The sequence below is a fragment of the Pongo pygmaeus genome, chromosome 13 (genome assembly GCF_028885625.2).
Source record: "Pongo pygmaeus isolate AG05252 chromosome 13, NHGRI_mPonPyg2-v2.0_pri, whole genome shotgun sequence".
Taxonomy (NCBI): Eukaryota; Metazoa; Chordata; class Mammalia; order Primates; family Hominidae; genus Pongo; species Pongo pygmaeus.
The window spans coordinates 127261584-127285634 of NC_072386.2; the positions used below are offsets into that span (position 1 = coordinate 127261584).

Here is a 24051-nt window from a genome sequence, read left to right on the forward strand (position 1 = left end):
ACCTTGATGGGCTGGGACCCGAGCCAGGTGGGCCCAGCGGGTTACCTTGTCGCTGCGCAGCCACCTCACAGGACACGCTGGGCACGTCGCAGTAAAGGCCGGTCCAGCCACTGGGGCACTCACAGCGGTACTGGGTGTGGGTCTGCCAGCATTTGCCGCCATTCTTGCAGGGCGAGGAGTCACACCAGTGCACAAGGTTCTGGGGGACAGGCTGGGGTCAGCTGGGTGCCCGCCCCCCGGCCATTTCCCCGGTAGCTCAGAACGCACATCCGCCAAGGGGCCTACTCCAACCCAGGCTACAACCCATTCTACAGAAGTGGAAACTGCCGCCCCTGGACTCCCCACCACCCCCACACCAGGAACAGCCTGGGCTGGGTCTCCCTCAGGGCCCTCAGCAGGTCCAGACCACCCTCGGCCTTTGCTAGAAGGAACATCTTTCCTCAATTCCCCAATTCCTGAGCTCCCGCCCCGGCTCCAGAAACCTGGGATTGAAACGAAGGTGCCTGCTGCTTCCGCATCAGGTTCCTTCACTGGCTGCTCAGATCCCCAGAAGCCCTCTGCCCAGGAGTGTGGGGGCGACCCCGAGCCGACACAGTGGGACCTGGGGGTGACCGTTCCCACCTCCCACAGGCAGGCACCCACCCAGGGCCTCTCCCTCGGGCACCTCTGTGGCTGGCGCACTCACCTGGCAGTTGGGGCCGGTGTAGCCCTGGGGGCAGGTGCACCTGTAGGAGCCGCAGCCGTCCTGGCAGGTGCCGCCGTGCAGGCAGGGCTGTGAGTCGCACTCGTTGACATCGTGCTGGCAGTAGCTGCCCGTGAAGCCGGGTGGACACAGGCAGGTGAACGAGTTGATGCCGTCCACGCAGGTGCCACCGTTGAAGCAGGAGCTGCAGGGGGTGGGCAGGCGGGGGCTGAGCAGAGGGCATCGGTGGGTCCCCACTCCAGCAGACCCCGCCTCGCCAGCACCTCCCCTTCCGCTCAACTCTAGGGGCCTGATGGCCAGGACAGGCCCAGGGCAGCCTGGCTGACCCAGGGAGGCCAGTGGGAACCCGGGGCCTGGCTCTCACACCACATCACATCTCCCTCCCCTGCCTTCTTTATAAGTCAGGTCGAGAGTGGCTTTACCAAATGCATGGGCACAGGGCGGTTAAAGTAAGAATGAGGGAGAAACCAGAACCCATCCTGGTAACACGGGAGGTAATTACATCAGAAACCAGGCACGAGACTGACGTTTACCAAATGAGCTTCCTGGTAACCACAGCAAAAAGGAAACAAGAGTGACAGAGTTCTCGTTGTCTAATAGAAGGAAGCGCGCCAGTTCTTCAGGACAGACTACTGGCGTTCCTGGTGCGGGACACAGGAGGAGGTCACAATGGCCCTCTCAGGAGGGACACATCGGTACAATGAACAATGTCTGGACTCAATGCAGCCAGCGCTAAGCGCCCAGCAGGCCTAGGCGGATGCCTGCGTGGTGTCCCAGGCTACCAGCTACTGCGTGTGGCCCACACTGCCCGTTCCCGCCCACGGCCTCACTCGAGCCCCGCGCACCTCTCTGTGCAGTCAGGCGTGTTGTTCTCACAGTGGATCCCGCTGAAGCCCGCGGGGCAGGTGCACGTGTAGCTGTCCACGCAGTCCGTGCAGTTGGCCCCGTTGCGGCAGGGGTCACTGGCACACTCGTTGATGTCCTCCTCACAGAAAGTGCCCTGGAAGCCGGGCAGGCAGTCGCAGAAGGCCGTGTTGATGCCGTCTGTGCAGGAGCCGCCGTTGTGACACGGGTCTGGGAGGGGACGGAAGGGTGAGTGTGAGGGGCAGGCACAAACCACACCTGCGGGAGGGGGCCGGGAAGGCTGCACAGCTGGGGACAGCCCAGCCTTTCGTTGCTGAGGCTCTAGTGAGCAGCCCTGTGACAAAGGTGTCTGGTGGGGAGCCCCAGCACCCACAGGCTGCGTCACACCCGTCTTCTGTGCTTGGGGTCTCTCTCCCCACCTGCTCCTGTCCTCAAGCCCCAGGGCAGGGGACAGCTTTGCAGGCTTCACAGACCAAGCAGGGGAGGAGTGACATTTCTTGTCTCTGCTACTGTCCTCAAGCTCCAGGGCAGGGGACAGCTTTGCAGGCTTCACAGACCAAGCAGGGGAGGAGTGACAGTTCTTGCCTCTGCCTGCCAGGTGATGCCAGCAAGACCCCCGGCTTCTGCCAACCTCAACCTCTGTGAAGCAGGGCTGGGAGGCCTGAGAGCCCTGGCCTGCAGTGGGGCCTGATGAGCCAGGCGGGAATGCAGGCCGGGCCCGAGCCATCCTCCGCTCAGTAAAGAGCCGTGGGAGAGGCTATCGTGACTCTCCCGTGAAGTGCAGGGAGGGGCAAGCCGGCTCTGGGGCCCTCCCGAACCACCCTGGCCATCCCTCAGCACATCCCCCACACCTGACCCAACCCTCCCGGCCACACTCAGGCCTCCCTGGGTGCTTATGGCCAGCACCATGTGCACCGACACTGCCCAGGGAAACTGAGGCCTGAGAGCTTCCTGGAGGAGGCCAGAGCCGCGGGGCCACTCACTGGGCCGGCAGTCGTCGATGTCGGTCTCGCAGTTGCGCCCGCTGTAGCCGGCCTGGCAGTGGCAGCGGTAGCCGCCGTGGGTGTTCTGGCAGGATGCGCCGTGCCGGCACGGGCTCAGAACACACTCGTTGATGTCGACCTCACAGGTCTGCCCTGCGGGGCAGGAGGAGGCCGGTTGGTAACCAGCAGCCCCTGGCCCTCCAGGCACTTCCCAGGCTGGCCCACCCACCTACAGTGCCTCTCCCGACCCAGGAGTGGGCTTCTGTGGCCCCAGGACCACCCTCTCTCCCCTAATTTTGGCCTAAGAAGGTCACAGGAACTGGAGTTGGGAACGGTGCTCCTGGGTCAATTCCTGATTCCAGAACTTCTCCGACCAGGGCCTCCTCAGCACCCACCGGCTCCTCTCCAAAGACTCATCTAGCCTGCCTTGGAGCTGCCTGTGTCCCGCAGACATCCTGACCTCCCATCCCAGCCCTCACCGGGCCCTGGCCAGCCTCACCTTGCCAGCCCGTGGGGCAGACGCAGGAGAAGCTCTCATAGTCCTCGGATTGCCTGCACTCCCCGCCGTTTCTGCAGGGGCTGGGGGCACACGGGGCCAGCACCACCTCACACGTGGCGCCTGCGGGAAGGAGACACACGTGACCCTGGGGGCCTCACCCAGAGGGATCTCCCAAATGAAGGCCGTCCTGGCCATCGCCCGCTGGTCTTTCCGTCATCAGAGCGCCGTCTGCTGGTCCCGCCGGGAGGCAAATGTGCACCGAGACCCCTGAGCGCTCCCGGCTGTGCCAGGACCCTGACCCAGCGAGGAGTGGAGCACAGATGGGGGGACGCTGAAGACAAGCTGCACAAATGTCACGCTCAGAAGCCACCCCTCGTTCCCGGTTGGCAGCGGAGCACAGCCTAGGCCTCACCCCGCCAGGAGTGCCCAGGAACAAGGACTGCACCAGGAGAGGTGGCCTCAGTCGGGTGGGCTCCACAACACTGCAGGGACCTGGGCCCACCCCCGACGCCAGCCCCCTCATCTCTGGGTGATGAGGAAAGGCCCTGGCCTGAGACCGAGGCCTGAAACTAATCCTGGGGCTCCGTGTCACAGGCAGCAAACGCCCATCACGGGAGGCCAACGAACAAGGGCTGCAATGGAGGGGACAGGCCCAGGCCCCCAGCACATCCTGCGTGTCGGGGCATCGGGCACAGCCTGGAGACCTCCAGGACCACGCAGGGTGTCTGGCAAAGGCTGTGTAGGAACCACGTGCACAGCCGAGGGCCTTTCTCTGTACAACCCCACGGCCGAGCTTCCTGTTTATAGCCGTGGAGACTGCGTTATCTTCCCTATCCCCCATTATCTCCCTGGCCTGCTGGGGCGACTTTCCAGGGCCTCTCTTCCTATTGGTTTCCACGGTGACCTGGGCAGGCAGGAACTGCGCCAGAGTTTCCGACAATTGTGCGAAAGGAAGCAGGAAGCGGGCAGATAGGAAGCGGGTCAGCACCGCCGCTCCTCTTGCCGGCCTGATCGGCGTGTCCAAAAGGGACAGGGGTGCCTGGCTGTGGAGGGAGGGTCCTCACTGACTGACACAGGAGAGAAAACCCAGGTCCTTAACCTCGGTCAAAGAAAACAGCGTTCTGGCCACAGGCTGCTGGATGTCATGGGAACCGCAGGCGTGGGACCTCCAGCCCGGCTGCCTGGCCCAGGCAGGCCCACCCTGACCAGGCCCTGTGGCAGCACCCTCTGCCCGCTCCTGGGAAGCGCCAGGACCCCGGTGCTTGTGGACTCTTCTTTGTCTTTTCTAGAGGAGATCATTTCCTGTGATCCCCTTGGCTGGGTTCATGGCAGGGGCTGGACAGTTGGGGGAACATCCCCCTCCCTGCTCAGCCCAAACAGAGGGCTCCTTGTTTCCCTCACACAAAGAGGGCCGCCGTCAAAGGAATCCCTCAGGCCTGGCTGGCGGGGGTGGGGAAGCCCGGCCCCTAGAGGCCCCCAGCAGGGTGGGCGCCGGGAGCACGGAGCCCAATGGCCCAGGCCCGGCCCTGCTAAGGGTTCACCTGCATCTTACCTGTGTCTTGCGGCTGGCTTGCCAGGTAAAACACATGCTTGCATGAAAATTTTCTCCCAGGCATCCTGTATCCTTGCTAATCTGCCAACCCCACCCCCGGGGGGAAGGCCCACATACTGCAGGGGCCTAAGGCACTCAGTAAGGAGCAGAACCTTCTGGAAGTCCCAGCCCCAAGAAAGCCACCACTTTACCCTCCAGTCACAGCTTCCCAGGCCACCCCCACTCCTGGCCCCACCCTCTCCAGCACAGGCCCCGCCCTCCCACATAGGCCCCGCCCCCTCCAGCATAGGCTCCACCCACCCCTCACCTGTGTAGGGTAGCAGGCAGTTGCACTTGTACCCGGCAACGTCGTCAATACACGTGCCCTGGTTCAGACATGGGTTGGACGCACACTCGTTGATGTTGGTCTGGCAGTTGGGACCTGGAGGGAAAGGGACAGCACTCAGCATGTCCACCACTCCCAGGCATCTTGGCAGGGCCCCACAACAGCAGCCCTGGGCCTGCTCCCCACCCCAGGCCCCTCCTCATCTCCAAGAGCCAGAGGCCTGGAGCTAAGGTTTTGCCACGGGAGACAAACACCATGCATGGTGCTGGCTGGACCTGGGTCCTGATCCTGTGTCTCCAGCTCCCCAGACTCGAGGGCAGCCCTCTGCACTGGGAAATGCGCAGCCTACTCACCGCTGAAGCCCTCCCGGCAGGTGCACACATAGCCACTGGTCATGTCTTTGCAGGTGCCGCCGTTGATACAAGGGTTGGACTCACACTCGTTGTTGTTGATGTCACAGTTGGTCCCACTCCACCCAGGGTCACAGTCGCACTTGTACCTGCAAGGGGGACCACACTGCAGGTCGAGGGAGGCCCGAGCTGCAGACTCCCGGGTCTGCAATGCCCCATGGGCTGGCGGAGGTGCCCATCCACTCAGACTCACAGAGTCCTTTAGTGGGGGCAGGCTGGGCGCGGTGGCTCACACCTGTAATCCCAGCACTTTGGGAGGCCGGGGTGGCTGAGTCACTTGAGGCCAGGAGTTCAAGATCAGCCTGGCCAACACGGAGAACCTCCCCCACCCCATATATACTAAAAATACAAAAATTAGCCAGGTGTGGTGGCACATGCCTGTAATCTCAGCTACTCGGGAGGCTGAGGCAGGGGAATCACTTGAACCTGGGGGGTGGAGGTTGCAGTGAACTGAGATCATGCCATTGCACTCCAGCCTGGACAGCAGAGCAAGGCTATGTCTCAAAATAAAGAAAAAAGTGGGGGCCACAGCGCTTCCCATACCCAAGACTGCGGCAGGGGTTTGGTTCGTTAGCGAGGGGACCATGCCAAGTGCAGGGCAGTAGGGTGCTGTGAAAAGCCCCCCACCACTTGCCCGCTGTGTGGCCCCGAACAAAGCACGTGCCTTCTCTGTGCCAAATGAGGGCAATGGGGTCCCTGCTGATTTAAATGGTCCCATCCTGGCAGAGTGCTGCCAGGCACATCATGGGCATCAGACACACTTGCTGCTGTTACCATGAAAATGTGTTTCAGGGGTCACTTTGGGCCTGTGTCCTGAGCCCACCATGCAGCCCACAAGGATGTGCAGCACAGAGCTGCTGGGTGCAGGGCTGCCGGGTGCAGGGCTGCCGGGTGCAGGGCTGCTGGGTGTGGACTGCAGGCTGACTGAGGCCCCAGAGGCACATGCATCCCTGAGGGGAGCTCCCTGCCACCCGGCCCCGTCCGAGGCCCGTTTCTGGCCCATCTTAAGGTCTGTGCAGGTGCCACCCTCCTGACGGCAGAGCTCCCAGGGTTTAGGACTGATGTGTCCCCCTGATTGGCCCCGCCGCATACCCGTTGAGGCTGTCCCGGCAGGCCCCGTGGACGCAGGGGTTGCTGTTGCACTCATTGACCTCAGACAGGCAGGTGGGGTCGTGGTAGCCCTCGGGGCAGCGGCAGGTGAAGCCATTGATGCCATCCTCGCAGGTGCCCCCGTTGTGGCAGGGGTTGCCCGCACACTCATCGATGTTGATGTTACACATGCTCCCTAAGGGCAGGAGCAGGTCAGACTCTGAGGCCCAGCGCCCAGGGGGTCCCACCCGCGTCAACCTCGGTTTCCCTGTCTGTTGAGCCAGGGCAATCACCCTTCTGGCCGCATCCTTCCAGGTATCAGAAACCATCTTAGATCACAATGTGCCATGTGCCAGCCTCCTCGGGGACCAGTGCCCACTCAAGTCATCCTCCCAGGGGTCCCAGGGGCAGGGGCTGCTGCAGCCCTGACTGATGAGAATCTGAGGCCCAGAGAGGCAGAGGGACCTGCTCAAAGGTGCTGGTGAGCTGCAGAGGCAGAAGGTACTCAAGCCTGGCCTCAGGGCTGGCCACCCCCTCTTGGCCTGCTGTGCCACTGTGCCAACACGGCCTGGGACAGCTCTGACCAGAGACAAGAGGGGTCGGGGGGACCCATAGTGCTGCTGGTTATAGCCCTGGTCCTGCTGCAGTCTCTGCTGCAGACCACAGTCTGCCCAGGTGGGCAGCACCAAAGCCCCCACCCAACCCCTCAGCAGCCCCAGAGCAGTGGCTCACCTTGACCTTTGAGCACAGTGCAGTCAGCCCCCACGTGCAGGGCCACTCACCTGTGTAGCCCGGCTCACAGGCACACTCGTAGCCATCAATCTTGTCCAGACAGGTGCCCGAGTCGCAAGGGCTGCTGGCACAGTCATCCAGGTTGATCTCGCAGTTGGGTCCTGAAGGGGTGGCACGTGGCGGTCAGTTCTCGGGCGCACCCTGCCCACTGGCCACCCACCCGCCACCCGCCTGGCCGGCCACCTGTGGTCCCCTTCAAGCAGAAGCAGAGGTAGGCGTTGTCACGGTCCTGGCAGGTGCCCCCGTGGCGGCAGGGCTGGCTGGAGCACTCGTTGATGTTGGTCTCGCAGTGGTGGCCCGTGTAGCCCGGGCGGCAGAGGCAGGTGAAGGTGGCGACGCCGTCCTTGCAGGAGCCGTAGTGGCAGGGGTCGGGGTTGCACTCATCGATGTCCACCTCGCAGTGCGTCCCCGTGTACCCTGGAGCGCGGGAGGGGCAGGCACATGAAGACTCAGGACTGGCTGCTCCCGGGACACCCATGACCAGACCTGGGGTCACCTGTGCCCACCTGAGGAGGGCTCCGAGCGTGGCATTCCCACCCACTCAGGATTGGGGCTGAGATGTGCTCTCGGCCTCTGGACCAGGTGGCCCAGACCAAGGCGTCCATGACCTTGTCAGACTGAGTGCCCTGTCCCCTGTCCCTCCCCCCCACTGGTGGGCAACGGCCCGCACCTTCCGTGCACACACAGGTGTAAGTGTTGGGTCCGTCCAGGCACTTGGCACCATTCTTGCAGGGGGTGCTGGCACACTCGTCCACATCATACTGGCACAGATGCCCAGTGAAGCCTGGGGCCGGGGAGGGGAGGGAGTCATGTGCAACAGCACTATGGCCCTTCAGGGACCCCTGGCCAGACCCCAGCAGTGAGCGCCTGGCTGGGCTCCCCAGGGCACACTCAGCCTGGCCTCAGCCAGCCCCAGCTCTCCCTGCCTCCCGCCGCCCGCTCCCCGAATCAAAGCCCCTCCCCCAGCACCGCACGCCCTCGCTCCCACAGAAGGGGCCTTTTTCCCAAACCGACTGGGTTGCTATGGCTACAGTGGAGCCGGGCTGAGAATGGGGCTCCCCTGGCTGCAGTGTCTGGGACGGGTAATCTATGTCTCGGGAGCCTGGGCTTGGGCTGGCAACGCCTCCCTGGGCTCTGCGCCCCGGCCCCCAGCTCTGGGACAGATGGAAACACCTTTCACCCAGGCCCCTGAGAGTTCCTCCAAGTCCGCCCCGGGCAGCCATCATCTCTACTGCAGGCCAACCTGCCCCACGTGGTTCTCTGCATACCCTTGAGGCTGGCGTGCCGTTGGGCAGGGGACATGGCAGGACAGGGCAGGCTGGCCTCTCTCCCAGCCTCGAGCCCTCAGAAAGCCAGGCTGGAGCCTCCTCCCTGTCTGGGCACTGCAGCTCCTGGTATACCCTTCTCTCCAGGCAGGAGGGGCTGCACCCAGATCAAGGAGGATCTCCTGGCCCTGGGCTCCACCGTGACCCCTGGGCAAGCTCCCACTCCCCACTGGGCCCTGCCCTTCCTTCGGGGAAGTCTGAAAACACTCCCATCCACTCATGAGGCAAAACCCTCCCTCTCCTGGGAGTCTGAACACAACCAATGGCCAGGCCCCCCTCAGGAGGCTGGGGTGCAGACGGCCCAGGGGCAGGGGACACAACCCACGGCCAGGCACCCCTCAGGAGGCCGGGGTGCAGACGGCCCAGGGGCAGGGGACACAACCCACGGCCAGACACCCCTCAGGAGGCCAGGGTGCAGACAGTCCGGGGGCAGGGGGCGGGGGCAGGGGCGGCCCTCACCCGTGGGGCACTCGCACTGGAACTCATTGATCTTGTCCAGGCAGCGACCATTGTGCAGGCAGGGGCTGCTGGCGCACTCGTCCGTGTTGACCTCGCAGTGCACACCCTCGTAGCCTGTGAGGTGGGGCAACAGTGAGGGGGGGCATGCGCGGCCCCAGTGCCCCACTGGGCACATCTGTGGACTTGGGATGGAAACGAACCCTGCCTCCAGCCCAGTATCCCAGCCACCACGGGCCCCCTGTGCACCCGCTCCCCTGAAGCCCCTGCGGCCCCTGGCCCAGCACCCTCATCTACCTAGTGCTGCCCCCATGCTCTGCTGGCCCTGCGGCCTGGCCTCAGTTTCCCCATGCCCCGTACAGGCTGTGGGCCCAGAAGGCATGGAGGCTGGGGAAAGGGGAAGCAACCCAAAGATGTTCCCGGGGCTGCCCCTCCAAGGTTGCCCAGCCTCGACTCGGTTTCCTGCCCTGGCCCCGGCCGACGCACCAGGCATACAGATGCACTGGAACTCCCCAATCTGGTCCAGGCAGGTGGCGTCGTTCTGGCACGGGTTTGAGACGCACTCGTTGACGTCGATCTCGCAGCGGGGGCCTGTGTAGCCCTGCAGACACTGGCACTCGAAGGAGCCCAGCGTGTTGATGCACTTGCCCGCATGCTCGCAGGGGTTGGCACCTGGTGAGGGCACACGGGTGAGAGGCTGCTCCAGGCACCCTGGCCCCTGCAACACCTCGCTGCACACCCCCCTCATCGGACTGGCAGGGTCCCATCCCCCATCCAACCGGGCACCCCATGAAGCCAGAATCGACTTCCCACCGGTTCTGGGGCCAGGCTGCCACCCCCACCTGGCCGCAACCCCTGTGCCAGCACCTACCCAGCGAGCACTCATCCACATCCTGGCTGCAGGCCGGGCCCGTGTACCCCGAGGGGCAGGTGCAGATGGCCTTGCCATTGACGGGGTTGGTGTCGCAGTTGGAGCCCTCGTTGCAGGGGTTGCTGATGCACGCATCGTTGAGGTGGCACAGCAGACCTGGGCAGGCAGCGGCGGTCAGTGGGCATGGCCCCTGGGCCAGGCATGGCGCACCACCCACGGCTGGGGTCCATCCCCACTGACACCCCAGGAGGAGCTGCCCGCCATGACCCCATCGGGCGTCCCGTGACACTTGGGATGTTCCGGGAGACTCACGGCGACCACCGGCCTCCCTGACCAGAAAGGCCCTTTCAGGTTATCCTGGGCGCAGGAGGGCCATAGTCCCTGGGTGAGGTCACACAGGTCAGGCCTGGCCCATGTGAGCCCCCCACGCCCACCTGGGCCTCAGGGCACTCACCTGTGCGGCCGTGGGGACACTCGCAGTAGAAGGAGGCCACGCGGTCATGGCAGGTGGCGCCGTGGAAGCAGGCGGCGCTGGCACAGTCATCAATGTTCTCGCTGCAGTCCTCACCAGTCCAGCCGTTGACACACACGCAGTTGTAGCCACCGTGGGTGTTGTGGCAGGTCCCGCCGTTCTGGCAGGCATTTGGCATCAGCTGGCACTCGTCCACATCCTCTGTACAGTACTGACCTGCAGGGAACACGAGCTGTCGGCCCCGGGCAGCTGCCACTCCCTGAGCTCCTTGTCCCCTAAGATGCAGGGTGGCAATGCCACCTCCTCCAGGAAGCCTTCCTGGGCTGACTCCTCCACCCACCGCCGCCAGCCTAAATCACTCCTTCCTCTGCAGACCCAGCACCATGGAGTCTTGCCTCCTCTTTGTGCTCTGTGGACACCGCTGCGTCAGGGTGCACCTTTGCCTGTCACCCCATCAGAGGGTAATTCCCGAATGCAGGGCCTGTCTGTTCATCCAGGCATCTCTGTGACCGGCCCAGGAAGCGTGGCCTGAGTGGGGTGCTGAAGGCCCTCAATGCCGGGACACCCCACTGGGCACAGGGGCTGCCTGGGGCCAGGTTGCAAACGGCCCACACAGACCAACCAGGGCCCTGTCTGTGCTGACCCCCGAGGTGAGGGGCGTCAGACCCTGGCCATGGGAAAGTGGGGCCCCCATCATGTTGTCCTTCTCGGCCAACCCCAGCCTGCCTGGCTTGGGACAGGGTCTCGGCTGCTCCCCACTATGCCTGTGAGTGCAGTTTAGTAAGTGGGTAGCAGCCCCGCCCCAGCTACCCCACCCTGCGGCCACCCGTGTACACGCCTGTCCACTCTGGCGGGCAGCGGCAGTTGTAGGTGTTCACACCGTCCACACAGGCGCCCCCGTTCTTGCAGTTGTTTCCTGGACAATCATCGATATTTTCCTCACAGTTCTGGCCGGTGAAGCCTGCCGCAAGAGGAGCCGGGTCAGACTCTTCCCTGAGGTCCAAGCCGGCTCCTGCCTGGACCCCCGACACACTGCTCTGTACACAAGAGCCTGGCCTCCACGGCCCTGCCCTGGGGCCCCCGGGGTCTGTGCCCATCCCCTGCCTCACTCCAGTGCCCAGAGGGACATGCCCTGCTCTAAAGAATCATTTTGGACAAGGCTGGCTAAACAAGGACTCAGAAACACAGGGTTCCAGAAGATTCTGTCACAAAAACCTTTGGGTCTCTTAAGAGTTTCCGGCAGCTCCTGCACCTGGGTGCCGCCTGCATGCTCAGAGCTCCCTATAATGTCTCAGTAGGGGGGCCACACACCCCATCTTCAGGGGCTGACACTGGGGCCTGGGCTCTGAGCCGCAGGGGACATGGGGCCAGCAGGCTGCTGGCTGGGGCAGGCGGGGCCCCTCGCAGCCCCAGGGAAGCTGCAGAGACTCAGATGGCCCATCCTCCCTGGGGCAGAGCTCTGGCGCCCACCTCCTCCTCCCCCTCCTCCTCCACAGGCTGCCAGGGCCCCCTCCCCCGAGGTATGGCCCCACCCAGGCCTCCAAGGCAGCCAGTTAGCTATTAATCCGCTCAACTCCCGCTGGTTCAATGATCAACCCAGAAAGGCGCGTTCGGCAACAGCCAAACCTGCAGCCGGTTACTAATTGCCACCCTCCGGAGATGCCTTTGAACCCCCCTTGCCCTTGGAGCTCCCACCTGCTCGGCCCCTCCCTCTGAGACATTGCCCCACCACCACCACCCCGTCCGTCCTGTCTGTCTGCTAGACCCGAGCAAAAGCAGGCAGCCAGAGACAACCAAAATCCAAAATGCAAATCAGCTTGGCGAGCGCCCAAAACCGGACCCCAGCCCTGGCGCGGTGGCTTACGCCTGGAATCCCAGCACTTTGGGAGGCTGAAGTGGGTGGATCGCTTGCGCCCAGGAGTTCAAGACCAGCCTGGACAACATGGCGAAACCCTGTCTCTACAAAAAAAAATACAAGAAGTAGCAAAGCATGGTGGCGCGCGCCTGTCGTCCCAAGCTACTTGAGGGGCTGAGGCAGGAGGATCGCTTTAGCCTGGGAGGTCAAGGCTGCAGTGAGCTGAGGGCATGTCACTGTACTCCAGCCTGAGTGACAGAGACCTGTCTCCAAAAAAAAAAAAAAATTCAGAGCCTGGAGCCTGAGTCCTGGTCCCACTCATGTGTGGGACCCTGCACCCCGGCTCTTAGGCAGGTGGGGCCCCTGGCTGGGCTGCGACCCCAGGGCTGCCCTGCGCAGCGCTGGCTGAAGAACGCAGTGGGAAAGAGGATGGGAAGCCAGTGAGAGCCCCGTGGACCCCAGCTGGACCCTCTGCGACGCAGCCTCGCCCAGTGACCCCACGAGGAGACAGTGCTGACGTGCCAGGCAGGCTGTGCGACTCCAAATCCCAGCCAGTTCCTGGGCCTGCAGAGCTCAGGGCTGCCCCCACCTCGGTTCCCCGTGACTCCACACACAGCTGTCTCCTGGGCTCCTGACCACCCAGAGGTGGCTGAGGGCCCTTCAGGGGGCCTGGGTGCAGGGGCCACCTGGGACAGTCTGAAGCTGGGTCTGGCAGGCCTGAGTCATTTGGGGAGGCCCCCGGATGGTCATCTCACCCTGAAACGGCCAGACCCCACAGCAGGCGTGAGCACACCCTTCACCGGACGGGTGACCCAGCCCCCAGCACCCCAGCCTCTGAGATCTGCCCACACTCAAGTGAGTAAACCCCACCAGCCCCTCCCCTCCCCTCCCTGCCCAGTCCCCAGGGCCCTGAGCTGCCCCTGCACGGGCAGTGGCTTTGAGCGGGCCCAGGACCCCTGGCATCTCTGCTGCTGGGCCTCACCGGGAGGTCCTCACCCACCCTGCCCAAGGTGGGTGGGCATCAGCTCTGCACACAGGTGGCCTTGGACAAGGCCGCACACACCCCACCTGCCCTAGCCTGAACCACGGGTCCCCGAGAGCTTAGCCCCTCAATCCGTGTGACTGGAGGTAGGGTCCCGTGCTGCTAGGAAGGCATCTGAGCCCCCACCAGCAGAAGGGCTCTGCGCCCCACCCTGCAGAGATCCAAGCTGGCCAGGGAGTGTCTGTCCCCACCCCACGCTCGCCCAGTGACTTGCAGGAAACGCACACGTCTGGTGTCTGCACGCAGAGTTAGCTGGGCTCAGCTGACTGGGCAGCCAGGGAGCTTCCCCTTTGCAGGGGCCAGGCCAGCTTGGGGCTTCCAAGGGGGTGGGGCAGCCCTTGGGTCACCCGTGGGTCAGCCAGGACCCTGTGCACCCTCCAGCCCCACCCCTGCCTGAACGCCCTCTCCCCATTGCCACCTAACAGCCATTATGCGCAGCTGAGATGGGACGTTTTCTTTTTTCTCTTCACTCTTTTTTTTTTGAGACGGAGTCTCGCTCTGTCGCCCAGGATGGAGTGCAGTGGCGGGATCTCGGCTCACTGCAACCTCTGCCTCCTGGGTTCAAGTGATTCTCCTCCCTCAGCCTCCGGAATAGCTGGGACTACAGGCGTGTGCCACCACGCCCGGCTAACTTTTTGTATTTTTAGTAGACACAGGGTTTCACCGTGTTAGCCACGATGATCTGGATCTCTTGACCTTGTGATCTGCCCACCTCGGCCTCCCAAAGTGCTGGGATTACAGGCGTGAGCCACCGCGCCCGGCCGAGACCGGAGGTTTTCAAACCTCTTCCTTATTTTTAGAGCTGCTGCAAAATTTACTCAAACAAGAACTACAGCAGAAAGGCTCTACATACAACACGGGGATCGGGGAGCACTGGGGACACGGGCAGGGGGCTGCGCCTACCTGTCACCCCCACCCGCAGGAGACCAGCAGGACAGCAGGAAGGGCCACGGCTGGGGGAAGTGATGTTGCACCCGCAGCTCCCACACCCTCTCCGGCCCCAGCCCCACTCCAGGGGAAACCCCAGGGGTTACGCAAGCCAGGGTGCCTGCACTGGGGGGAGGCAGGGCGTCCTACAGCTCGAATGTGAGTTCCAGGAAACTCCAAAGACACGGGCTGGCACCTGGACCCTGTGCAGGCCTCCTCCCAGCGCACACCCCGCTCCAGACGCATCCCCCCAACACCACACGCAGTCTGGGGAACTCGCCATCCCGCCTTCCCAACTCCCCGCCATGGGCCCTCCCAGGGCTGCCCCTATACCAGGTGCCCCGTTCCCACCCCCTGGGCCTGGCAGCCGGGGAGGGGCTCGTGCACCCTGGCCAGCGGGCAGCACTACCTGGCAGGCAGGCACACTCGTGGGTGACGTCGCCCGTGGGGCGGCAGGTGCCCCCGTTCTGGCAGGGCGAGGGGCTGCAGGGCACATAGGGCCGCTCGCAGTTGGGGCCGGTGTGGGTGGCGCGGCAGACGCAGCGGTAGGAGCCGACCTCGTTGTGGCAGGTGCCTCCATGGCGGCAAAGCCCGGGGTTCTGGCCGCACTCGTTGACATCCTGCCGGCAGGTGGGGCCGTGGAAGCTGGGTGGGCAGTGGCAGATGTAGGAGGCCTCGAAGGGCAGGCACTGGCCACCGTTGGTGCAGGGGTTGGAGGCGCACGGGTCAGCCTGCTGGCACGATTTCCCTGGGGACAAGGGGACAAGAGGGTCGTGCTGGCCTCACTGCTCCCCGAGGCCGGGCCTTCCCTCCCTTCAGGCCGCCTGGAGGTACCAGCCTGGGCTCCACCTTAGGTGCTATCACATTTGATCCTCAGGACCTGCCATGAGACCGGTCACCTTTGGCAGATGAAGGACCACAGGTCCCAAGAGGCCTGAGCCTGGGCCGTCTCTTCCCAGAGCTGACACCTCCAGACACCCTTCACCCTAACAGGTGAGGGCCAGTGCACGGCAGGAGGAACGGGGCAGGGGCGGCCTGGACACCGAGGCTCCCCTTGTCTCGCAGAAGCGGGGACAGCAAGAGTTGGGCCAGAGCAAGCAGCTGAAAACAAGGTGATTCCAGGTCTGGGAGGGGGGCAGGGACCCTGGGGCAGGGGCTCTCAATTACTTCCGGGTCAGAGACCCAGGCCTGGATCCCACCAAGTACCTCCAGTTGCATGGGCGGCTGGCGGCAGGCCTGGGTCTGCCCACCCCTCAGGCTGTGGGTCCTCCCTCACCTGACCAGCCGGGCGGGCAGCGGCACTTGTACTCCATCAGCGTGAGCAGGTCGCAGGTGCCCCCATTGCGGCAGGGGTTGGTGAGGCAGGCGTTGTCCAGGGGTGTCAGGCAGAGGGGCCCAGAGAAGCCCAGGGGACAGCTGCAGGCATAGTCTGCCACGCCTCCACGGTCCACCACGTGGCATGTCCCGGCGTTCTTGCAGGGGGTGCTGAGGCATGGGTTGGGGTCCTGGCATCGCGGGCCCACGAAGGCCCCGCCACAGCTGTTGGCAGATGTGCCAGGGCAGTTAGTTCCCACCTGCTTCCCCAGCGCCCCCGCCACTCAGCACCGGGCACCTGTCATGGGTACAGCTGCCTCCCCCCACACCCCGGGCATGGGCACGATGGCTGCTTAGCAGGGCTCCCTTAGGGCTGATAAAATGTTCTGGAACTAGACACATGCCGCGATTGCACAACTTTGGGAGTGTACTGAATGCCACTGAATGAGGCTGAGGCAGGAGAATCACTTGAACCCAGGAGGCAGAGGTTGCAGTGAGCCGAGATCACGCCACTGCACTCCAGCCTGGGTGACAGAGCAAGACTCAAAGAAAGAAAGAAAGAAAAAGACAAATGACTGCTAACTTGGGGAACAAGCTAGAGACTAGGATGTTCCAGCAGGACCCAGCTTGGACTCCACAGCCCAGGCAGGAGTCTCGGTCTACACCTGCGGAGAGCCATGGAGAGGAGCCAGGCACATCAGCTCCGTAGAGTCTCCGGGTCTGCAGGCCTATCTGCTTTTCCTTCCAGCTTTGCTAAAGCGAACAGGTGTTGCTTGGGCAGTAACAAAGGCCGTGGTTTTTCCAACCTTCAGGTGTCAACATGACGGCAGCCATGGAAAGTGTGGATCGGGGCCCCTTCCTACGTGGAAGCCTTTCTTTCCTTTTTTTTTTTTTTTTTTTTGAGACGGAGTCTGGCTCTGTTGCCCAGCCTGGAGTGCAGTGGCGCGATCTGGGCTCACTGCAAACTCCGCCTCCCGGGTTCAAGCAATTCTCCTGCCTCAGCCTCCCGAGTAGCTGGGACTACAGGCACCTGACACCATGCCCGACTAACTTTTGTGTTTTTAGTAGAGACGGGGTTTCACCATGTTGGCCAGGCTGGTCTTGATCTCTTGACCTTGTGATCTGCCCGCCTCGGCCTCCCAAAGTGCTGGGATTACAGGCGTGAGCCACCGCGCCCAGCCAGGAAGCCTTTCTGATGCGACACCTCACGCTGAGACCGCAATGGGGATGGGACATCTCATGCCAAGATCGTACTGCAGATGAAGGCCGGCCGGTTCCCTGCCCACGCTCAGCCCCCAGACACATTTCCCTTTTGGCACTGAGTCTTCATAACTCACATCCAGGCACATTGGCCGGGAGCAGAAGCACCCACATTACAGCCGGGGAAACCAAGGTGCCAGGAGGAGGTCCCTCTGCCAGGTCTCTGCAACCCCGTCAAGGTGGGTGAAAGGCTGCCCCTCACCCCGGACACACAGTCTGGGCTCAGAGGGAACAAGGGGAGCCAGGGGAGGGGTCCTGCATCTCCGCCCAGGCCTGGTCTCACCTGTTCCCTGCGGCGACAGGCGCAGAGCCTGCCCCCAGCCACCTGCTGTGGTCATAAATCTCTGGCCCCAGTCACCTCCTGGCCTTGTGCTCCGGGGGAAGGTCTGGGACCCGCCGGGCGCGGCTCTTCCCAGTGGTGAAGCCTCTGAAGCAGAACATGCCACAGCGGCCCGGGAAGGCAGAGGCCCCACGGCTCAGGCCCTGGGTGGGCGTGGCCTCCTCCAGATGGGATGTACAGGGGGAACCGTCCTGCCTTCCAGAGCCCACCTGGGTGCGGGGCTGCGGTGGCCACCTGCCCCAGGACTGGCCCTGAAGCTGCCGGCTTCGCACAGGACCCCCACCGGCCCCCCAAGTCCTCACCTCCTCTCCCGCTTATTCCCACCCCAGTGTCTCCAATCAAACCTGTGATATGTGTGGCAGTGGCCTGGGGGGGCCTTACCCCGAGGGGCTTGTGGAGACTGGGGGTGGGGGTTCCTGTGCGTTTCTCAGCAGCCAGCCACGCCCCTGTCCCAAAGGCCCAGGAGGCATCTGTCTTCCCTGAAGGCTTTTACCCGTGGCCACGGCTTGGGTAGAGAGAACGCAAAAGGGCCACTCTGGCCGACCATCTGTTGCCAGAAGCCAAAAGTCCCAAACCAACTGGCTTAAAGAAAACACATGTCACCTCCTCCAAAGAGGCTCTGGGGAATTCACTCAGGCCTTGCTATGGCTCCTGCCAGCCCGGTGAGTGACGGGCACAGCCCCGTGAGTGACGGGCACAGCCCCGGAATGAGGCTCCCCCTCCTCCATCCCATGTGGCCGGTCACTCCGGGGCTGCAGCGACAGACCTGCCTCTCCGGGCACCTGTGGGGAGGGCAGACGTGGTTCCCACTGCACGCAGATCCAGTTACAGGCTGGCCGGTCCCCGAGGTGGAGCGGCCGCTGGGAACCCGTGGAGTGCACAGGCTGGGCTGGGCTGGGCTGTGGCCACAGGAGGGGCGCGCTCCCTCCACATAAATGCCCCATTGTCAGGAGGGAGTTGGCCACGGCTCCCGCTTGGAGAAAAGGCCCTTTTTTCTTTCCCAGCCGCTGACAAAGTCGGCAGGGGGTGGGTACAGGACAGAGGGCGCTTGGTCATCAAAGCCGGGGCTGGAGCCTCCTCGGACTGGCCCATGCAAGCCGGTCCCCTGCCTCCCGGCCCCTCAAGGCTCCAAGGAGCGGGAAAAGCTCACCTGCTGGGCAAGACAGGGAGGGGGGGGCAGGGGAGGCCCACCCCACAGCTTTAGGGGACCCCAGAGGGGAGACGGTGGAGGTCCGAGCCCCTAGAGCAGTCTCCCACCAAGTGCCCTGAGGTCACAGGATATTGGCTGTCCCTGAATGGACCACAACGCTCTGCCCAGACACCAGGCCCCACTCCCCACCCTGAGTGCGGACCCCAACGTGGAGGACTGTGGGAGAATCTGCCCAACCGGACACATCCCAGTTAACGAGGCTGTATCACGGGGAGGCTGTATCACGCAGGGCCAGCAAGAGGAAAACACGCCCCATAAATCAGGCGTCGGTGCTCGGACAAAGGGCGGCTGGGAGCAGGTGTCGGACGTGGTGGCAGCTGCTCCCAGCGGGTGGGGCAGGAGCCCCAGCCGGAGGCCTGAGGAGGCTCCCGTGGGGGAATGCAGGCTGAGAGGGCCCATTGTCCGCCCCCACTCCCAGCCTGGGCATCGGACACCACAGGGAAGGCCCCTGCCACGGCCCCACAGCCACGGCCTGGAGGTGCTACGAGACACGCTAGCTGGGGGGAACTGGGCCGAGCCTGGAGAAAGCTTTGGGACAGGTGTGGGGGTCTGTGTGTGGGGGGCAGCTTTGGGCCCAGTCTCCCGCTGCTGCTGTGGGCAGCCTCCAGCCTGTGCCCGCCCCAGTCTGTACCTCTCTCCCACCTGGCCACAGAGCTGGAGCGCCCTACAGACGGCGAACACCTGCCCTCCGCACAGCACCCAGACGTCCCTGAGAAGGTGGGAGGGACCTCAGGCCTGCAGCGTGGCCACGCCAGGACCACCAGCCTGTGAGCAAACCCCTCACTGCCTTGGCGCTGGCCACACCCCCGGTACCCGGGCCACTCTGTCTTCAACGCCGTCCTGGCGGGCGGGTGGGTGTGGGCCGCGAGGTGAGCGCCAGGGCTTGGCCGAGTGAGGTGGCACCCAACAGCTGCCGCGCCCACGGGGATCCTCAGGGCTTCCATGAGTGACCCGCACCCCACCTTCCACCGTCCCCGCATCTCCTCCTGTCAGGGGCGGTGGGGAGACCCCTCTGGGGCTAAAAAGTGGGGCTTGAGATAGGGAACGCCAGTCTCCCCCGACTGGACGAGAGAGCTGCCCTGTCCACCAAGCCACCCAGCTCTTGGGCTCCCACGGAGGAGACCCAGCCCACGCCAGGTGTGCCCCATGGACTCCCCTTCCGTGCATCCCTCTTAGGGTCACCCGGCACCTGCCTGTCCCATCCCCCACATTCAGTGGCCTGGCAGCGCAGGGGTAACCTGTCCTATCTGGTGAGTGGCGGACGGGGGCTCCAGGACGGCTGCGGGGGGAGGGTGCCAAGTGGCCCCGGCGCCTGCTGTGCCACCACCACCACCTCCACCACCACCACTTTGTTCCCGCCTCAGTATTTCCACTGTGCCGCTCCCACCCTCCCTGCCAGGGCCGCTCCATAGAAATGCGACTCCAGAAAGCAGCGGGGGGCAGATGCTGCCGAGACCTTTCACCCAGGACTAATTCTAAATTGTGCTGTTTTGCTTTCTAAACTAAGCGGCCATCTGCCACCCCCAGGGGACAGATGACAGTTCCCTCCACCCCAAAATGAGAAGGAGGGGTGAGAGGGACTCAGTGGGGGCAGGACTCACTCACTTCCTGCCCTCAAGGAGTTTATGGTCATGCAGGGCCAGGGATGGGGGTACAGGCAGAGGCCGAGCAGAGGGGTCGGGGTGTGGGGTCAGCTGGACCCAACCCAGCTAAGGCGTCGGTGATGTGGCTGGCACTGCACCCGCAACAGGAACCAGAGACCCTGGGCGGGAGGGGTGCTTCCCATGGCTCCACCAGGTGACAGCACCTCCCAAGGCAAGGATGGGCAGGGACAGTGGGGGGGACGGGCAGGGACTGTGAGGAGGACGGGTAGGGACAGTGAGGGGATGGGCAGGGACAGTGGGGGGGATGAGCAGGGACAGTCGGAGGGACAGGCAGGGACAGCGAGGGCACAGGCAGGGACAGCGGGGGGACAGGCAGGGACAGTGAGGGGGATGAGCAGGGACAGTGGGGGGACAGGCAGGGACAGTGGGGGACAGGCAGGGACAGCGAGGGCACAGGCAGGGACAGCGGGGGGACAGGCAGGGACAGTGAGGGGGATGAGCAGGGACAGTGGGGGGACAGGCAGGGACAGTGGGGGATGGGCAGGGACAGTGGGGGGTGGGCAGGGACAGTGGGGGGTAGGCAGGGACAGTGTTGGGGGGATGGGCAGGGACAGTCGGGGGGATGGGCAGGGACAGTCGGGGGGACAGGCAGGGACAGTGCGGGGGCCTCTCCAGTGCACAGGAGCTGCACTTCCCAGAGCGGAAGGAACGGCCCTGCACACTCCGGCTCCCTGGGAAGGGAAGGGGAGGAGCTGCCTGGCCAAAATCAGCATCTTAACACACCCCACCTGTTCCCCAGCAGCGCCACACGTCCAGCCCCACCTGCCCTCCTTGGGCCTCACTGCCAATCCTGGCCCATTGTCCTGCCACAGAAGTCCAAGGGTCCCCTGGCAGCAGTGTGGTCCCTCACAGGGCAATAAAGGGGGGTCTTCTCCTCCCCAGATACCCCCAGCAGCTGCTGCTTCCAGGGAGCCCGTGGCCATGTCCTGCAGGAGCCAATCGCTAGGCGGCCAGCCTGAGGGTGCCCCTGCCCCTGGGACCCCTCCCTCACCAGCAGGACCTGCCCCCAGCCTCAAGGGGCTTTCTGCCCAGAGGGAAGTCTAGGGCTCCCACTCTGCCTGCTCCTGTGATGCCAGGGGCACCCCCACGCCCTCCCCAGACCCAGATCCTGCCATGCTCTGCCAAGACCCAGCAAGGCTGACCACCTTCTACCTATGCCACTGACAGTGGGCCCCACCAGGTGACCTGGCCCACACAGACAGGCCCACCCATTGGCCTGCCCAAGCAAATGGGGCCATATGTGGACTGGCCGGGGGGACACTGTGACCCCCTACTGGAGATGGGGAGACAAGGCCAGACCCGGGTGGGGATGCTTCCCAAGGCAGGCTTCCACAAGGCCAACGAGCCCAGCTCTAGCCTGGACCAAGGCTTCTGGGGCAGGGGGAGTCCTGGGACCTCATCCCCTCCCTTGGGCAGAGGCTAGTCCAAGTTTCCCCAATCCCAGTGGGCACCACCCACCTTCCAGAAGGCACTGGCTGCTAAGAAATGAGCTGGGCAGGGGGCTCGGGGTCCCACCTGGGGTCCTCTCCCACTGGAATGGCCAAGCAGCCCAGCCCTGGGGGACGGAGGAGCCTTGGGAAGATGCTGGAACCTTGTTGCTCGCAGCCCAGCCCTGGGGGACGGAGGAGCCTTGGGAAGATGCTGGAACCTCGTTGCTCACAGCCCCTTCCCTGGCCTCCCCAAATGCCCCAGAACAAAGAGCTACAGCAAGGAAGGCCCTGGGCCCCTCAAACCTGCCAGGACCCCGTGTCTAAACCCCTGTTCAAACGGCTGGCTGGAGCCTCTGCGGTGGCTGGGAGGCCTTGAAAGGCGCCCTGCAGCCACTGGGTCTTTCTTCCCTTTCTGCTCCCGGCTTCCTTCCCCGCCTTGGACAGGAGAGAGGGATGCAGGCACCAAGGGGGCCAAGGGGGCACACGGTAGCCAAGCACCGCCAGGCCTGCTCACCGTTGGGGCACAAAACCACGAGTTTGGGGGCTGCAATGTGAGATGGCTGCCTCCAGCCACCACCTGCGGTCCCACCTGAGCTGTGGTCTTCCCCAGCCCCTGCAGCCGTTGGGCTGGAGCTGCTGAAAGCTGCACAGGGGCCCTACCCTGGCTCCCAGGGCCCCAGGAAGGAGGAAAGGGGCAGTGGGGGCTTCAGGGAGGTGGGGGCCCAGAAAAAGAGCCAGCCCCAAACAGCTGCAGCTCCTGAGACAGCGGGCAGCAGGGGGCGGAGTTGGGGGGGGCGGGGGTCGCAGCCGGCCCGCCACAGCACAGGGACCCAGCCGGGGTCTGAGCCGGGGCCAGGCTTTCCGGCCCAAACAGCTGTTGCCGGCACCCCCGGTTCTTTTGTCTGCAAATCTTTTCCCCCAGTTGCATCCTCGGATGGTTTAAAATGTGCTGAAGGAGGAAGTGCAGGAAGGCCAGGTTTCCTCCTCTGGCTCCGGGGAAACCCTTTGTGTGGGAGGCGGGATGGGGACAGAACCTGTCCTCCCGGGGAAGCCACCTTTCCTGCAGCCGGGAAAACAATGCCCTCACCCGACGTGGGAACGCTGCCCGCATCTGACGGACAGAAGGCCCCTGGAGATGGCGGAGCTGGGGTGGCCACTCTGGGGGGCATGTGGCCAGCCCCTCCCCCAAATACCAAGGCACAGCCCAGCAGGCTCTGAGACCCCAGGAGCCAGGTGTCACCATAGTGCCCCGCAGGCTGTTTGGAGAGTGAAAAATGCCTGCTGGAGCCCCACCCGCTGCTCCACTGCAGGAATTTCCCAGTGGATCCCCCAAAAGCAGGCATGTGCCTCCTGCCCTTGGTCGTCCCAATGGCCCCTAGGGACCCACGTGGACAAACCTCTTGAGCTGGAGAGGCCAAGATGGCCATGACACGCCGGGGCTCTGCTCCCAAGAAGACCCAGCCCAGCCCTGCACCCCACGATGGCTCAGAGGCAGGGAAGGCAATGGACAGGCCCACAGCAGCGCTGCTGGAGGGCTCAAACCACACTCCGTGAATGAAGTCGGGCATCACAGGCTGCGCTCCGGGCCAGCGCCAGACATGCTTCTGGCAACCTCCCACCACTGCTCCCGAACAGATCCTGTCACTGGGGGTGGCAGGAAGGGGCTGCCCGGAGGGGCTCCTGTTCTCCTCTGGAGTAAGCCCCACAGTCAGCAGGGCAGTCACCCGGAGGTCCTGGCTCCATGTCCAGCGTCCTTGTTAAGAACGCTGCAGGGATGGGAGGGATCCCGAGACATCTGTCTGGCATACACCAGCCCAGCAATGAAGAAACTGAGCCCACACCCCTCCTGGCCTGACCTACACTCGGGCTTTCCAAGCTCTGTCTCGTGGGACCCCCACAACTGCCCTGGGGCCGTGTAATGGGCCCATTTCACAGGTGAGAAAACGGGGCAGGTATGCCCAGCACACCACCCGGGTCTGAAGGCAGCTCAGAACCACTCCTACTGATGGGGACCACAGCGGGGCAGGGCAGGGCAGGGCAGGGCGGCTCCCCAGGGTGGCGCAGGAGCGGCAGAAGCTCCCTGGGAAAGAGGAGGAAGGCGCGTGTCCCCCGCACCTCTAGCCCCACCCGCATGGTCTGGATGTTTTGCCTGACCCCCTGATCTCACAGGACCGGGAAGTCTGGAGCAGACAAAGCATTCTTACAGCTCCACCGAAACACAAAACCCTAGGGTGGTGGGGGCAGGGCCCTGTGCGAGAGAGACCCAGCCTCCCGCTCCTCTTCCTTCCTCCTGCCCAGCAGGAGGGCACCGATGCCCCTTCACCCACGGGGCGTCGGCACTGGTGAACAAGGGACGAAGCCGAAGCCCACGCTGCCGGAGGAGCACTCCTGGCCTCCCGGGGGCAGATGCCGCCCCCCTGCGCCTCCTCCCGCCTGTCCTGGGAAACCGCCAGGACACCTCTGTGCTACCTCCCGACTCGGCCGCAGATGGATGGCGGCTTCAGTGGTGGCCCCAGAGGTCACCTCATCCCCATCACACCCGCCGGCTCCCTGCTCTCTGACCACACGAGGCACAGAGGGGCCTCCGAGCCCAGGAATCCTCCTCTCCGAACACCCCTCGCCTGCCAGCCCAGTCCCAGCACCCAGCCCGGCTCACACACAGGCCCAC

At 64.1% G+C, this 24051-nt stretch overlaps 1 protein-coding gene across 3 annotated transcripts in view; it reads right to left on the bottom strand.

The window, feature by feature from the left end:
• The window catches only part of NOTCH1 (notch receptor 1), a 52459-nt gene that overhangs the window by 13718 nt on the left and 14690 nt on the right, over nt 1–24051 (bottom strand). For all 3 annotated transcript variants that reach the window (XM_054501738.1, XM_063650061.1, XM_054501739.2), the window contains exons 3-20: nt 15442–15704; nt 14575–14913; nt 11180–11302; nt 10324–10557; nt 9870–10025; nt 9485–9670; nt 9002–9115; nt 7888–8001; nt 7401–7634; nt 7208–7318; nt 6429–6621; nt 5280–5425; nt 4909–5022; nt 3050–3169; nt 2551–2703; nt 1549–1777; nt 686–887; nt 46–199 (exon numbers count right to left, since the gene is read on the bottom strand). In XM_054501738.1, the coding sequence (XP_054357713.1) occupies nt 46–199; nt 686–887; nt 1549–1777; nt 2551–2703; nt 3050–3169; nt 4909–5022; nt 5280–5425; nt 6429–6621; nt 7208–7318; nt 7401–7634; nt 7888–8001; nt 9002–9115; nt 9485–9670; nt 9870–10025; nt 10324–10557; nt 11180–11302; nt 14575–14913; nt 15442–15704 (3185 nt within the window). The remainder of the gene's footprint in view (nt 1–45; nt 200–685; nt 888–1548; nt 1778–2550; nt 2704–3049; nt 3170–4908; nt 5023–5279; nt 5426–6428; nt 6622–7207; nt 7319–7400; nt 7635–7887; nt 8002–9001; nt 9116–9484; nt 9671–9869; nt 10026–10323; nt 10558–11179; nt 11303–14574; nt 14914–15441; nt 15705–24051) is intronic.